The sequence below is a fragment of the Xiphias gladius genome, chromosome 19 (assembly GCF_016859285.1).
Source record: "Xiphias gladius isolate SHS-SW01 ecotype Sanya breed wild chromosome 19, ASM1685928v1, whole genome shotgun sequence".
In the NCBI taxonomy this organism is placed as follows: Eukaryota; Metazoa; Chordata; class Actinopteri; order Istiophoriformes; family Xiphiidae; genus Xiphias; species Xiphias gladius.
In genome coordinates, this window is record NC_053418.1 from 2,949,690 (window position 1) to 2,967,118 (window position 17,429).

Genomic DNA, 17,429 nt, shown 5'->3' on the forward strand with positions numbered 1-17,429 from the left:
CCTCTGTCTTGCCAAATAACTTTTACTGCTTACTTAAAAATCTGTATCTTTTTTATATAAATGACAAACACAGTTTTTTCTGTTTTAAATTGGTGGCAAGAGGTCACCTTTCAGGAAAATTAAACATAGGTTGTCTTAAGTATTTGTCAGGTCTTTCTGGTGAGGATGGTCTCAACAGATCTCGAAATCCAAAGTTTGGAAAAATGAAGAACCCAAGAATCAGATACTAAATTTAGATTTATGTTGTTTTGTAGCTTTTCCCACTTTTAACTGAAAGATAACAACAGCACATACACTTTATAGAAATACGTTCTTATCTGTAGGACAGATGCTCTTAGACGGATGTACTTTTTTTCAACCAGCCAGATGATGACTGTTCACACCCCTTCCTCACTTCTTTTCTACTAGTTCCAGGGCCCACCTGCCTTGACCACAATCCAAAAACAAGACACTTATAAACACAGGGCTTGATCACAGTTAGCTTAATACCTAGTCATTAGCCACTAATAACCATCATTTAATAGTGAAATTCTTGTTATCCCTCCTAAATGAGGCTTGATAAGAAATTTGTTAATTGACAGGAAACTCAAACTTGCAGCGGTCCATATGTTTTGCTGAAGTATTATTCACTCTCCGTGACTGTGTGTGTTGCTTTAGCTACTGGATGGGGTAACCCCAGTCACTTGCCTCCTCAACACCTGTGTTTACTTTGGGGCCTCGGCCCCCATGATCCAGCAGCAATCCTTCACTCACTCAGGAGATGGAGTGAGGTTCCAGCCTCCAAGTATGTGCTGTCCCTGCACTTTTACCACCGTGTGATTCCTCTAAGACTTTTATTATGGGGCATGGGCCAAATGGCTAGTATAAATTACAATCCTTTTCCAAATTCTAGCAAAATTTAAACATTCGCATTTGGAGCTCTTTCATCGTAATGGTAAGCTAGACTAAGAGCAGGAATTGGCTGTTTGTCCGTGCTTGTTGTGGCTGTTGAGGCATTTTAAACTGTTTTAGGAATGGAAAGTGGGTTTGAGGGGCCGTTAGTGTAGAATATAACTGAACTTTTCTTCTCATTGGCCAGAGCAGCAGACCAAACTGGATGCAGTAATTGTGAATATCAGCAGTAATGTAAACATTTATAACTAGAGGATTGCTTGTTCAAACTTGCAGTGTTTTCAGGGAAGTTCCTCTCACAACTTCTGTATAGAGCCAAGTGCTGAACCTTAATACTTTTCTGGTACAGAGCAAATGTGTCCATAGCAGCAACTGTCAAAAACCTTTGGTGTACCTTGTATTTAATCAGATTATTCTTGATTCAAATCACATTTTTGCAAATCAAACTGTATTTCACAAAATTCCTGTAAAGAATTTTAGTTTCTTTTGTTAAATTAAAAAAAAAAAAGGGTTTATCAGAACAGCATGTTAAGTTTTTTTTAAGGTATTGAAAATGTTTTTTGCTATTGGTACACAAACTCAAATATTCTTGAGCAAAGCACTTAATGCCCATCAATGCCCATCTCAAACAAGTAGATCAGTTGGTCCCACAATACACTTGTTGTGTTAGGAAAAGGCCTCATGTGATATAACTGCAAATACAAAAGTGAATTCATTAGAATTCATCAGATTTAAGAAATGTATAAGGAAACTAACTCAATGTAATCAAAGTTAAATCTTGCTGGATTCGATTAGGTGAAAATGAAGTTATTGTTCAGATAGTTCAGCCCCAATTCATGTTAAAAATACTTTGAAAAGGAAAAAAAAAAAAAGACCTGAAGCGTAAATTTAATGACATACACATGGAAATTGTGATTTCAGATTATCATTTCAGATCGCTGGACTCAGCAGAAACAATGTTTTTTCCACTTCACTGTAATTGTAAGTTTAATGAATGGCCTCTTTACATGTCTTTTTACTGTCTTATTTCCTCTGTATTCTAAACCAAAACTGAGGGGTTACCAATGACCTGTTTATTGCCATTTTAAGATGTTAACTTGGTGTGGATCTGATGAAAGTCTTACACAGTCAGTCCTGGATGCATGCCAGCCAATGAGTTCTGTCGCTCATACTGCAGTGCTAACAGTTCAAATATTAGTGCCAATGTTTTTTCAGGTGTGGATACATTAGTGTGTGCAAAAATCCCATTTCCATGAAATTGGTCCGGCCTAAGTATAAAAAGCTGCCACAGTATCATATAAAGCCATTAAATTCTCATATGATTAATATCGCTCTGCGTTCTGAAATTCTGAAATAAGGCAGCTGTGACATTCTGACATTCATCATGATTTTTGTAGTTTTCAGATTTCTTTAAGAGTAAAAACGCTGACTCCTCAACATTATTCATGATCATTTCTGTTAAGAAACGGTATCTGGACTATTCGGGAGTGTCTTGGCAGCTTGGCAGGTTTGGTGAAGTGCTGTGTACTGACATACTAGAAGCTTGCATGAGTCGGCCTCATGACTTTGATCGCATGTCATGCTCACTCTTTTTTTGCGTCTCGCCTATTAATTAGTTGCTTAAACCTATTTAAATATTTGATAATTCATACATTTTAAATAAGCCCTAGAAAATGTAATATTGGGCTTACAAATTGTCTGGAAAGTCATGGAGACATGGAAAGGAAACATCTCTCTTCTACAATATCAAAGCAGATTAAAAAAAAGAAGAAATAACAGCAACATTTTACTCAGTCAATTTGAATGAAGACTATTGTTTAGTTAATTGTTAATGTAGAGATGTGTCACGGTTCCCTGAAGCTACAGTATATTAAAGGAAGAAAAGCTTCCATAAAGAACCTTTAAGACTTCATGTGACTATTTTTTTCAGGTTAAGAGAAACATTTCAAACCGTTTGAGTGTTGTCTTTTCCAGGACACAGGCAAGTGCAGGAAAAGAACTCAAAGATAACTTCCTGAAAGCCCTGGCAGAACGAGAGGAGGCCAACCGCAGTGGGAGAATGACTGTGAGTACATTATTACAGCACTCCAATTGCTACGTAATGGGATTCCCCTCAAATATTTCTGCAATTCCATTAAGATTGGAACAGAATCCGTACTGTATCAAGTGAAGTAGAAATATCCACCCCCCAGGAGTCAGCTGCCCGCCCCTCTCTCATCCATAAAACTCTGTTTACCAAACTCCATCTACCTTGTCGTATGTGTGCTCTTCAGATTGAACCACTGCAATAATTTCTAAAGGGGCCTCACCTGAGGAGCTCGGGTACAATCCTGAAGGGGTATTACCAATCTGAGCATCAGAGCTAGTTTGTTTAACCTTGCGTCAGCACTTTGAATTTTAACAACATAAACTCTGTGATTAGTCTTGCTATCAATACCAGCCCTATTTTCAAAACAGCTTGAAAATATGATTGTTATAGTTATTGATGACTAGAATTTGTTATTCTTCAGTGACAAAAGACATAAATACTATTAATACAGATTAAGTGCTTGATTTACAGAGCGCTTAAGCTCAATTTATCCATGGCCATAAGGGTCGGCGTGATGTAAATTCCGTCATCTGTCAAAGTTTGCAAAGGTCTGCACAGGCTGTATGCATGAACTGTACGTGCCAACAGACGTGTTAACACGTTTGCCTTTGCGGGTTCCCAACTTAATACGAACAGAGCTGCCTTTGGACTATATCCAAGCCTTTACAGTTGTAACCGGGCTCATCACCTGCAGGAAGTGTAAGGGTCAGACAAAAATGGCTTTTGGGATGTGAAGCATCCCCTTTTGAGGAAAGAGGAGTAGCAGCTCCTAGAAATGCCAGTAGTTGCCCAGCTTGAGAGTTATCAGGCAGATACCCAACTGAGTGCAGAGAGAGTAGGATTCCCTTGCCCATCTTTCTGGCAGAGGTCACTTCCATAGCCTAAAAGCTTTACGGAGGTAAGGTGGCAGGCATACATGACATTTAGGCTGAAATGCTGAAGGCTCTTGCATACCTCTTAAATGTTGCCCGGAGGTGGGGTTTTTTCCATTAACTCTACATTTGCTTTGCGGGCTTGGAGAACGCTTAGGACAATGTAGTTTCTTGTGGGTGTAAAGTGGGAAAATAAGGTGCCGGGGCCTTTACTACTAGCTGTCTGGTCCGTGTTTATGCTGCTGTGAGAGCTGTGTCCGCCACAGATTCTGTTTGTGATTTTCATGGACAGAATCTCCAGGTGTAGCTAATAAGTTGCAAGTGTCCAATTTGGCTTCGTCCTACCATGACCTCCAGCAAACCCCGGGGCAGCTGGCAACACAGTGTGAAGCTGCCAGAGAACGGTCAGAAAATGCCTCCTTTGGGTTGAGAGCGAGCTGCTCCTCCAAGTGAAGGAGTTCGGTTAAATCATGCACAAAACCTGCATGCTTAATTAAACTTAGAGGCACCGGGGGGAGACTTTAACCTCTGACCATGAAGCTGAATATTCTTACGACATTACTACTAACATTACCTTTAACACAATCCTCTGTCTCTACTTATGATGAATGGAATGTGTACCATTTGAGGGATTGTACTCGGCATTGGTCTGCAGGGAGTGTTAGTGTTGACACTCTTTAAATGATTCACTTCCAAGATGCTTGAGTACAAAAAAGGAGTTTTGTTTGACCTCCATTTACCTGCCCCTGTGGGATTTGCAATTATGAGATCACATGAAGTGCATGGAGGGGAGCAGAGGTAGTAACACCAGAAGTTTTCCCACTGGATGCTCACTGTGTAAACAGTTCCATGCAAAAGCCCACTCTCCTTCTTTCAGTCCTTCAGAGATATAACTGCAGCTTTTTCCTTTCAAAGAAACCTCCAGTGAAAAATTAAGTGATTTAAAGTATCTCTTCCTGTATACAGAAGAGAGAACCAGAATGAAAACAAGCAAAATATCATGTTGTGTATTACCAACATTGTTTTGCTGACATGATATTTTCCCACCTCTTCTTATTTTTCATTTCTTAAGCGCTTCCTTTGCTGAAAAATTGGATTCGGATGATGTTTATTTTCCTTTGAGCCCCACTCTGTTTAAAATTGAACCCACATTTGTGCACTTAATACCACTTCTCTTTGAAACTGTTTATGTAACAGGTAATCTTAATACAGTTTGACGAGGCTTGACCTCATCGGTATATTTACATTACACAGATGTATTCCAGACAACATTTGCCCATGTGTGGACATACAGTAAAACATGTGTTGTATCTTGTTTCTACATACTTTACATTCATCTTGTACCGAATGTATATTTTTTAAATATATTAATTCTAATTTGCTGGTATGCATTGATCCATGTGGTGTATATATATACACATATGTTACACGTGGTATTTTCATAAAAATATCTGCTAAAAATTGCAAACAATTACATGCAGTATGAAGAAGTTGGATGCAGTTTGGATTTCTTCCCTCTTTTCTATGTTGCACCTAAAATCCCCCGTATGAAAGCGTCAAATTGCTCACGCTAATCTTCGATAAGGTTCAGTAATAAGACCACCCAGCGTCATAAGGTATCTCTCACGCTGTTCAGCGTGGGCTTTCTGGAGGCCTATTGGAACACATGACTCAAGCGCCTATCTGCCACGCTCCTCAAACCTGAGAATCACTCCCACTAACGCATTCCAGCTCCACGTCTCTGCACATTTTTTCAGCGCTCCAATGCAAAGCAATCCTTGTCCAGTGCTTTTCACTTTTCTTCCATGATATTTTATGTTTGCACATTATTGTTATTTTAGGCGTTCTTTTAGTCTTTCTATATTACCTACTTTAACAGACCCACCAACCAGTCTTCATTCGTCAAATTCCTCTGTCAAGTCGACACGATAAGAACTTTTTTGACTAATTTAAAATCTAAATCTTCTCATATTTTTTTTTATTTGATCTTAAACTTTGACTGTCTTTGTTGTAAACTCAGAACCAGAATTTGCTGAAATAGTCTCAAGTATCACCTCCGTAATTTATCATGAAGAGTTTCATCATTGTTGTGAAGGATTGCAAGGACACAGAGAATCATCCATTTTAGGCAGACAATGGAGGAGTAAAAGAAAATACTTAAAGCTGAGTTATTGCCATTCCTTTAAATGGATGACATATTCATTGTCATCTTCTGCCTCGTTCATCAGAGGGGTCCCTCTTTTGTCCTCCTTTCATGTCATGCTCAGCCTTTCAAGTCAGGTTGAAATTACACCTGTCAGTTAAGGCACTTGGCAGGTTATTCTGTCCTTTCTGTCCTGCGCCAACTGCCGCTACAAAAGATTGATAGCGGACATGACTCTTGATGAGCAGAGCTCATCTTCCCTTTGTGTGCGGTCCCTGCCCCCCTCCTGTTTCTCACCCTTTAGGACAGAGGCAAAGAAATATTAGGAAGTAAAGCCAATTTTGCATTCAAAATATTAACCTTGTTACAAATATTGACCTTTCTTCAAGTTTTCTCATATGCACTGAGTTTTTGGTCCGTAGAAGGAGCCCTCCACTATCTCCCTGATCAGCTGAACTTGTAAGCCTCTCAGTGCCTTGCCTTCATTGTGCTTTTATTTCCCCGACCCTGTTGCGAAAGCTGCTCCACTGCCAAAAGTCACACACAAACAAAAGCTGCACCTGGGCAGCTTTGGCTTTATTTGCACTGGGTTAGAAGTTAAGTTTTTTATCAAATCCAGGTCACACCTGCACAGGGTGCCTGAGGGTGTCAATTGTTGGGAGGTTCACATCTGAAACTGAAGGTGTGCTGCCATCACCCACCCAGCTCCCTGTTTGTTTTCAGCTGTTTGTTGAGAGGCTCTGATGGTGTCGGTGTGAAGTTGCATCATATCAAACTAATGTTCAAGTAATGATGAGCACAGTTAAAAGCAGTTGTAGATGAAGCAGTGAGCCTAATTCACTGACACACAGACATCATGCCTATGGAATAGACTAATAAGGACTGAAATAATTTAGGTAAAAATAGAATAAAATAATGATTTAATCTGCACTTGAACTCAAATCTGCATCACAATACAGACAGAAACCAATTATCATGGGAGTCATGTGCCATGTTTTATTTTTATCAAAGTAAGTTCTCTTTTCATTATCATTATTATTATTATTATTATTATTATTATGATTATTTGAGATATCTGGCTATTTCACAGTTTAATTGGACTGAAATCATAAACTTGTTGGCGGAGGTAATAAGCAATGAAATCGGAAGGCTTTGTTATTTAATCACCATTACTGATGAATCTCACAGTTGAACTTAGTTTGATTAGTTTTAAAGTTATTCTAATGTAACCTAAATCTTTCCAGCTAATGCATCACAGCTGGACTCGGCCTTTCATAGGTGCTGCTACTATGAGATCATATTCTTTACAGGAAGAAAATTTACCCAACTGCTTCGTCATAGAGAATTTGGACACGTGGACAGTGCTACGTACGATTATGGAGTGCTACAGTGGAAATTTTGGATGAGTGTCCAAAACCTCGCAAGTGAAGAAGGTGAATAAAATATTGACAAGGCAAGTTTTTTTTTTTCTTTAAAATATTTGAAAATGTATCCTGTCAACCACACCACATTCATTTAACACATGTAATAAATTATATAAAACTAATAGTATGAGATGGCAATATTTCATTAACAGTGATGACAGTGTGTTTTTCATGGTGAGCTACAAAGAGAGCACATGACGGACTTGATGGTGATGATAATATATTTCACCTTCATCAAACAACTAAGGAGCACAATGTACCCTGAAAGTACATTTCACTCCCCTTAAGAAGCAAATAAATATGTTTCTTATTTAATGAACAAAGCCATCACTCACTTGGTAACAAGAGGGAACATCATTAAAACAATGCACCTGTCAAGGGGCCTTAAATTAAAGAGTGACTGAGCATGTTTACTCTCAGTTCATTCTCAAGCAGCAGAAGTCAGTTTGTTGTGTCAGTAGTGAAGAACAAACCACGGGGAGTCGTATCCAACCTGTCAAACGTGGCGAACAAGGGGAAAAAAAATGAATAAAAAGTCACAAAGACTTTATTGCATGCAAGATTTGGTTCTCAATTGAGTTTCGAAATACATCTTGATGTATAGAAATACATCAAGATGTACGGCTACATTTTTCTGCAGCCACATGAAACATGGAATTCCTTCACTAATATTGTATGTGGCTAATTTTTATACTAACTTCTTGCAAGCAGGACAGTGGATTGTAAAATGGTTCAAATCGTTCAGGCTACTGGTAAAGCTTGCTATGTAACAGAAAACTTGGTGGTTGACTATAATGTTAGCTCTGTGCTGTTTGTGAAAGTTTTATGTCAAAACATGGTGTCAGATATGCTACAGAAAATGTAAATGCTGGGAGTTCTTTGTTCATCCAAATATGAAAATGCACAACAAAGCAGATGTTTACTGAATGGCTGTGAGTGATGTGCAACTGTTGTGTAACATCAGGTTCTGAAATTTCTAATCTATTCCAGTTGATGAATGACTTATTCTTTTTTGAATGAATGGCAATCTATGGGCTTTTGCAAAGGGAACTGTCCTTGACTTATGTCTTTCAATTATAAATACAAGAAAATGTCATCTAAGGTGACAAAGACATCTGACAACATACCACGGTTCACGGATTTTACGTATTTTAGACTTAAGAAGAGAATTGTATCTTATCTTGTTTACATCCATCCGAGGAGAAGTGAAATTTTTCCTTCTTTAATTTCACTATATTGCTAAACTTATTTGACTGTTCAGAAATGATTTTCAGTCTCCCACCCTTTCAGTTGTGGAATTTAGCTGGTTGGCCTGCGCTGCGTGTCTCATGCCCAGAGGGGACATCCTGCATAAAGGAAGTGTTTGTCTTTGGTCTGTGGACCCAGCGCGTTCTGTATTGATAAGCTCCTGTCGCTATAGATAATAAGGTGGTCAGTCATGCAGCCCAGAGATCAAGTATAGCATTGAAATTAAAGAGGAATTCCCAGCCCTATTGCATTACAAGCCATGTGTGTGTCCCCGCTGCCCAGTTCCTTTGTCCTTGTCATGGGCAGTAAAAATAACAATGGCAAGTTTGATTTCAAAGCAGCAGGACCAAGGTGGACAGTCTTTAGAAAGGAAAGAGTCCTGCAGGGCTATCATATGACCTTGGCTTGAATGGTGTCACAGAGTTTTGGAGAGGTGGGGATAAAGTCCCAACAGTTTGCAACCATCTATCAAGTGGACAAAAAAGGACCTTTTGTCTCGAGAAGCAACCATTGTGATATTTGAGAATCAGCTAATGAGCATCTGTTTTCTTTCTTAGTTCTAAGACTTGATTTCACCTGATACAGACACAGAAACCTCTACATGATATACCCTAATGGACCAATTCAACAACCTTTAAACCTGTCATTCTAACTATTATTTTGGCTGTTAATTCATGTGGCTAATTTTTTTACTTAGCTTTGAACTGTTATTCTGGGGCTGCACTTTCTCACAGTTGCAGGTCTTGAGGAAACCATAACACTGAACTGTGAAATATTACTCTTGGCTGATTACAACACGTGGATTTCATGGCTAGTGTCTTAAGTCTATAAAAAGAAAATGGATAGCCAAAGCATAATGTGTTATGTTAGTCCATGCCGCCAACATGGCAGCTGTGCCCTGTCTCTCAATGCACCATATCTGCCACTAAGGGATTTGTAAAGGAATGAGGAAAAGAAAGATTAAACCACCCTCATGTTATATACAGTTGTCTTATAGAGGTTTGAGTAAAGGGCAATCGAAAGATAATAATAGACAGCCATTAATCCAAATCATACATATTTGACTAATTTAGACAGGGTTTCTTCTGAGAGATGTAGCTGTTATCAATAGCAACGATTTGACATGCAATATTTTCTTGAATGAAAGCATAATTAGTTTGTTAAGTTACAAAAGCCAGATCCAGTGAGAACATGCCGTGGGCCATTTGGAAGCTGTTTAAGGTCGGATGACAGGTTTGTTTACCCACGAAATCACACATCACGTAATACATCAGACATATCCCAGAATGCAAGTGGCACTACTCACCTCACTGTTTTGCCACTGAAAGCCTGGATGAGCCCCACTATAATGGTTTCTTCTAGGCCCCTCCCTCCAGTGAACAGCTGCTATTGTCCAGAGACATTGCCCCAAAAATTTGGCCCCTGGACCATTTTCAGAGCAAATGAAAACGGATACACTTAATCTAATCTCTCAGGATGTTTTTTTTTTTTTAAAACTCATCATCTTCAGCAGATTTTCCAAATACATGGGGAACACATTTGGGCTGTGGACCGTCACCATCAAAACATCTATCAGCTTGATTTGCCACTGGGAAGATGGGCAATCACATTAAGCTGTCTACTTGGTATCAAAGGAAGTCTTGCATTAAGTAGAGGCCATCTGGGAGTCTGGGTAAAATACGATTGCTCTTGTCACCCATCTTTAAGAGCTTTCATTTTGGACACAGTTAAAGATTTATGGGGAAGAAGATTATTGAAGGGATTACTTTATTTTCTTTTGGTATTAGGATAGTCTCTTGTGTTTTATCCTGTATTAATATCTCCTAAATCACTGGCAACAAAGACTGGAGATCCGCAGGAACTCACATCCTTGTATTTTTATACCAAAGTGTGTGTGTGTGTGTGTGTGGGAGAGTGTGAGTGTAATATTATAGAATATATATATATATATATATATATATATATATATATATATATATATATATATATATATATATATATATATATATATATATATATATATATCTTTCAGCCCTTGGTATTTTTCAATTTTCTCGTGTTCCTTCTTCTCGATGTTGCTGTCGCTTGGGAACGCTACGTCTATCACTACTGCCTTCTTCTGTTGTTTGTCGATCAACGCGATGCCCGGTTGGTTAGCCATCACCAGTTTCTCAGTCTGAATCTGGAAGTCCAGCAGGATCTTGGCTTGTACATTCTCAACCACCTTAGGAGGTGTCTTCCATTGTAACCTTGGGACCTCCAACCCATACTCAGTGCAGATGTTCCTGTACACTATGCGGGCCACTTGGCTATGGCGTTCCATGTACGCTGTTCCTGCCTGCATTTTACACCCTGCTACTATGTGCTGAACTGTCTCAGGAGCATCTTTGAACAGCCTGCACCTGGGGTCCTGTCTGGTGTGGTAGATCCCTTCCTGTATTGATCTTATACTGAGTGCCTGTTCGTGTACTGCCATGATTAGCGCGTCTGTGCTGTCCTTCAGTCCAGCCTTTTCCAGCCACTGGTAGGATTTCTTGATATCAGCCACTTCTATCTGTCGGTGGTACATGCTGTGTAGGGGCTTGTTCCTCCTCCTCCTCTGCATCATCGGGTTTCTGCTGCCTGAGGTGTTCACTTAGCAGTTCATCTTTGGGGGCCATCTTCCTGATGTATTCCTGGATGTTGGTTGTTTCGTCCTGGACAGTGGCTCTGATGCTCACCAATCCTTGGCCTCCCTCGTTCCGCTTAGTGTACAGTCTCAGGGTGCTGGACATGGGGTGACACCCTCCATGCATTGTGAGGAGCTCTCCTGTCTTTATATCAGTGGCCTCTATCTCCTTCTTTGGCCAGGTTATAATACCAGCGGGGTATCTGATGACTGGCAGGGCATACGTGTTGATGGCCCGTAACTTGTTTTTCCCATTCAGCCGACTTTACTCTGTGTAGGTATTTGGCTGTGGCTGACTTCCTTGCGGCCTCCTCAGGGTTCCCATTTTCCTGTGGGATCCCAAGGTATTTGTAGCTGTCCTGAAAATCTGCAATGCTGCCTTCTGGTATTTCAACCCCTCCGTTCTGATCAAGATGACACAATCGAGCAGCAGTAGCTTTTGAGAAAGGTCCACCAAAGAATGTAGGTAGGTAACATAGGTCAAAGGGTATGGCATGGTTCTGTTCAAGAGGGAGTTTGTAATTTGCTCTTTAGATTTAGATTTGTCACTTTGTCATGGGTGGGGGTTATTTTCTGCCAGTGCACATACCTGGCACCAGAATTTAATTTGGGAAGATGGACAAATGAAGTTTGATACCAAGTAATTTCAGTTCAAGTAGACAGCGCTTGTTTCTAGTTAAGACTGATAATACAGGTTTAGTTATTTTAAAAACTTGAATGTAGCAAAAAGGCTGTGTTATGCAGTCCCTTGTCAAAACTGCTTTGCAGAGTTCAATTTGGCCATATTGTGGCCTGAATATTTTCCTTTGACATATCAAGGTCACAGGCTTCTCCCTGCTGGAGACATTTAATATAAGGCTGTGCTGGAATCATCCATTGCTGTAATCAGTCATTATTTACAGTCATATTATCTTTTGCATTCCTTTCATTTGCACTGTTCTGAGACTCATGAACCTTGGCATGTTTTTACTCCAACTCCCATCCATGTATTAGAAGACACAGGGTGCATGTGCTTGTTATATGTTAGGGAGGACTGAACATCTGTGTTGAATCCTACCTGAAGGTTTCTGGCTCTGTCCCTGGAGGAATTTGCACCTGCCATGTGCAGGCGGTGATTTTTAAACTCCTTAGGCTCAAAATCCACACTATGTGTAACAGTGTATAGTAAACTTGCTTCGCTCTGAAATAAAGTCACTAAAATACCTTTAAATCAACAATAATTGAAAAAAAACTTCTCAGGTAAAAGCATTCTGAAATAACAAAAGATATCGTTTTATTGATGCAGCCAATGCAGCCTTCTCCGCCTTTGTTTACATTTCTTCTGCATCCCATCCGTCTTACATCATCCCTCTTGATTTTCCTCCAAAACAGTGATTAAATCGCTCCAGATTGTGTCTGGACCCATCTTCTTACTAGCCTCCCGTTGGGGAGGGAAGCCAAGGGCTACTCGCAGTCTGAACTCAACTTGTGAGACTCATCTGGCTTGTGAGGCTGCAGGTGCAGTGTGTGTGAGATTTATCTTTTAAACAACTACTTTAATGACTGTATCCATTTTAAAGAAGAATATTGCATATAATCAACTGATCTAAAGAAGGAGAGTGTACAAGTCATCAATTGGTCTAGAAGGGTTAATGGGGTAGATTTAAATCCAAGCTCTTCAAGTAGTGCAGAAATGTCTCTTTTACCCACAACAGCTCATGTTGGTAATAAAGAGTAAGTTTTTAACTGAACTGAAATAGAAGTGAACTCAAGCAGATCTTGTTTTTTCACATTAATTGAATGTAACACTTCCCAGCCCCATCTAGTGCATCAATCTTTTCACTTGCTTCAATTTAAAGAACTCTCCATCCAGCTGCGGGCTAGCATCACTGACATGACAAACACTTTTTGATATCACATCCTGTGTCACATTAGACTCCATAGAAAGAAGCACCCTTGACCTTGATAAACCAAATGTCTTAATTAACACCAGCTGTAGTTTAAAGCAGCATTGACACCGAAACCTGAAAGCCTGCTTTTAGTTTTTACGGACCAAGTCCATTTTTGTACCTCATATTAACTGCTTACCCATCAGCTCTGAAACTGTCATCTATCACAACTCTTGTAAGTTTTATGCCTGAATAAAATGAAGGTTGTAGAAGAGACATGGGAGATGATTCCCATGAGATAATGTCCAGTGTAATGTGAGCTTCAAGCCTATAGGAATGTATCAAACTGGCAAGGTTCACTGGGTAATCATTTTGGCTAACAAGGTAGCCCCACAGGTGATGAACTAATCAATTTATGTACATAACACCGATACCCAATCTGGGATTTCAGCTAATGCTTATCCACGTTCAGTAACATATGGAGCACATTCTTCTGAATGTTCTTTGTTTTATCACTACACACTGGACTGCTTTGGCCGTGTATTATTCCACCTGAGTAAATAGTGGACTGCATCTCTCCTACTTAGAGCAGTGCACATGTCCTCCAGAGGCGTCCAGTGCAGACTTCAGCCCATGTACCTTCTCTCCGTGTCTTTGGCCCAATAACAGTCACGTCCTTCCTTGCTATCTAAGAGCAAGTCCAGGAGTTCGTGTTTTTGATTCGTATCCCGAGAGGCCAGCTGCTGTTGATGGACAGTCTCTCATCATGTTAATGTCAGTGTGTCTCTCTGTTTCCTACACATAGTCCCACTGAAATGCCAAAGAATTGAGCTCATGGTTTAACTTTCAAGCTCCTAAAATCTAGATAGGCCAAATTCTCAGCATATTTTCATGTCATTGTAATGCATATTAACACATGTATGAGGTTCTTGCCAGAGAGAAATGCAGATGGTTTGAGTCTGTTAACAAATACAAGGGATTTTAAATCTGTTAGATTTGAGCTACCTGCTGTTAAACAAAGATTATTACATTTTGGGGTCAGTTTTACTCAAATTAACTTATTCATGTATGTCATCTAAGCACTGTACCTAATGGTACGAAAAAATGTTTTATTAGACCGCTAAAAGTTAGAAAAGTGTCAATGTGTCAAAGTGTTAAAAAAAAGTACAAAAACACCTTAAAAAAAAAAAAAAAAAAAAAAAAATGTTAATTCAGTTGACATAGTTTTATTTAATTTATGTTATGAAGAAGAATAAAACTAACTAAAAGCCACACGCATTAATTGGGGCCTTACCCAAAGAGATATCATAAAACAAGAAAGAATACACAATAATTAGAGCAGCTCATGTAAAGTGAATCAGACCCTATAAATCATGCTCACAATTTATCTGACACTTAAGGTTGGTACATGTCACATATAGGTGTTGAAACTGATAAAGGCATTTGCTTTAATTATCTTTCCTTGAAAGGCAAACGAGTGAAATGTTCGCGCCCATATTTGTCAGAAAAGCAATATGTTACCTATTTATCTTACGTCAGATAGTGAGCTCTGAAGACTTGTTTGTGATGCATTTTCAATGATTCAGGATGGCTAGATATCACTTCATAGTCAAGTAGTGTCACATTGAGGCACAGCTTTTGTTAAGGCATAGTTACAAAGTTTTGGCAGTTGAAGGAATTTTCTTTTTAGACCTGTTATTTTCCGGTACCCTACGATATGTCCTCTTATTCAGTGCCGTGAATCAGAACGTGCTATATTTGTGGGGAACAACATTGTACGTTTCATGTTCTTTTGTGTTGGCCATTTGGTTTTTTTTTTTTTTTTGTTCAGTCCAGGTTTGGTTAGTTTCTAGTTTTTCCAATTATTATAATTTTTTCATGTCTGCCTTAATTGAAAGCTGTAAAGCAGTAGGCTACCAGAGTGGCCTAGTTTGGTTATTTTCAAATGGAATTTACCAAGAAATTTCTCTTTCTCTCTCTGACCATGTCAACTGTTTACGTCTTGGCATGTCATGTGTTTAGAGTAGATTCGGAATGCCCAGTGGGAAGAGGTAAAGAGACAACCTCTTGACAATGTACTGCAAGGGCCTGACGAGTCAATGGTCAGCAATGGATGAAATAAAGACAAACAAGGCCTCAGGTGTCTGGTCGGGCTTGGGTCTCAAATTTGGCAGTAACAGTCCGAGTCAGCTTGGTCAGTCTCAAAGACACGAGTAAAGGCCGGGTTTAGGTTTCAGTTTTAGTCCCTTGCAGAACTCTGTGGTAACTCACACTTTGTGTCAGTGTCACACTCGGGAAAGGCGGCCTAATTCCTAAAACGTTGTCTAATTTTTCTCCACTTTGAACTTCATTATTTCAGTAAGCTGTGCCAATAACACATGGCCAGATGCGTTTACATGTTGTTCTAAACAGTCTGTCAGACAGTTCTTTCCTGGGACAAATAATCAAACAGGAAGTGCTGCATTTTCCGGCTGCAGTAACATTGGTTTGGTTGGAATAAATAGAGGGCAAACTTGTACGTTAGCATGAATATTTACACTGAACAAATAATTAAGGAACATCTGCCTAAAGAGACACTTCATCATCAGAAAAACCAAACAAGAACATATCACACCACTGCTCACTTTTGATTTTGAAATCAGTTTTAAGTCCAGCACAGAAACCAGTTTGTTTTGAAAATTACTAAATAATACTGTTTCTTACAGGAGCTTACTACAGCATATTTCTTTGTCTCGACTCCAAATCAAGCACGCAGATATGCAAACCAACATTTGGCCACAGTTACCATAGTGACCGGCCAGAAATCACCTGCTGCTTTTACTATTTTCTTTAGTTACCTATCAAAGTGGCTGGTACAGTAGATGAACCTCCACACCACAGCCAGAATTCCCAAGTATTTAGCTGAGGGCTGGTATTTACTTTCCATGCTGTCCTCTTGGTCTTTCTCACTATACACTCTTACAGTACTTCGAGCTCGACTTTATTTATCAGCTATGTATTTCCAGCCACCATCTGGCCCAGCTGATATCACAGAGGTGGGCTGGTTGTAATATGGACATCCCCCACATTTATCTTATCTCCTGTGACAAAGTAACAAGACAAAATCTGCTCATCTTGTCTTAGCAGAAAATATCAGCCAGCAGAGAGCAGGAAAAGGGTGAAAAAGATAAACATGTTTGCACTACCAGACATGAAGCATTGCTCTTATTGCTTTGGACACTGTTAGTGTTGTCTTAAACCACAAGCCCACTTTTTAGTTATTTCAGATCCACAGAAAGAAGAGATCAAACAAAATCACAGTCACTATTATTCTTTTCCTCTTGCAGGGCTGAACTGAAGTGCATTTCATGGTTTGAAAAGCACAGTAAAAACACTGTGAATTCTTTGTGCTGCAGTGTGACAGCCGGCGATTGCAGGAGTCTCATGGCAGGCCCAAAGGGGGAGCTTCTCAGCAGAGCTGCAGGCCAACTAAAACAGAATCATGTTTGAACACCTATTTCCACTGGGATGGGGGGAGGGGGAGCTCCGCAAGCTTTAATCAGGATCTTAAAACAGGCAAGCCTTTGATAAAGGCTCCACTCTGTACATTTATCTTATTCCTCGGAAGGCTGTGCTGGCTTATGTCATCCACTTTGATCCTACTTTTTTGGAGCCCGGCGTCGGACATATCTCTGCTGTTGATAACACACTGGTCAAGTTGTGATGTAGAAAAAGAAAAACCCAAGAACCCTGACCCCACCTTCCCCTCTCATATCCAAAGTCCATGAGTGTGTGTGGTATGTAGTACCTCCCACGTTTTTTTTTTTTCTCCTGCATGGAAACAGTGCCATCAATTTTCCGAGCGCTGTCATAAACATCACCTCCTGGTTAAAGAGGAGCTGTGACAGGGTGCTGCCCCACAATGTGCAAGGGCAACAATATTTGACTTGGACGTGTTCCTGGTGATGAGGCCAAACCCTGAAGCAGGCCTCTTGGCAGATGTCATGCCTGAGTGCTTTGGAATAATGCTGATAGGAGCTGTGCTGGACTGGACTATACCCATGACAGGTCTCGGCTTTAATCTGTGCATCTGCATTCATAGCACACCAGGCAGTGGCACAACACTTCTTCTGCGTGGACTCAAGTTACCATGCAGTTGAATTTGAATCAATGGTCTGACTGAGTGACTTAAACCAGTGGCAACCCTACCTATACCAGCTGCCCTAAAGCTTACAGTTGCTTTTTCT

General features: G+C 39.9%; 1 protein-coding gene across 4 annotated transcripts in view; it reads left to right on the plus strand.

Annotated features, from left to right (window-relative positions):
• cfap299 (cilia and flagella associated protein 299) overlaps positions 1-17,429 on the plus strand; it is a 75,945-nt gene that overhangs the window by 16,180 nt on the left and 42,336 nt on the right. For all 4 annotated transcript variants that reach the window (XM_040154391.1, XM_040154388.1, XM_040154389.1 and 1 more), the window contains one exon: positions 2,866-2,956. In XM_040154391.1, the coding sequence (XP_040010325.1) occupies positions 2,866-2,956 (91 nt within the window). The remainder of the gene's footprint in view (positions 1-2,865; positions 2,957-17,429) is intronic.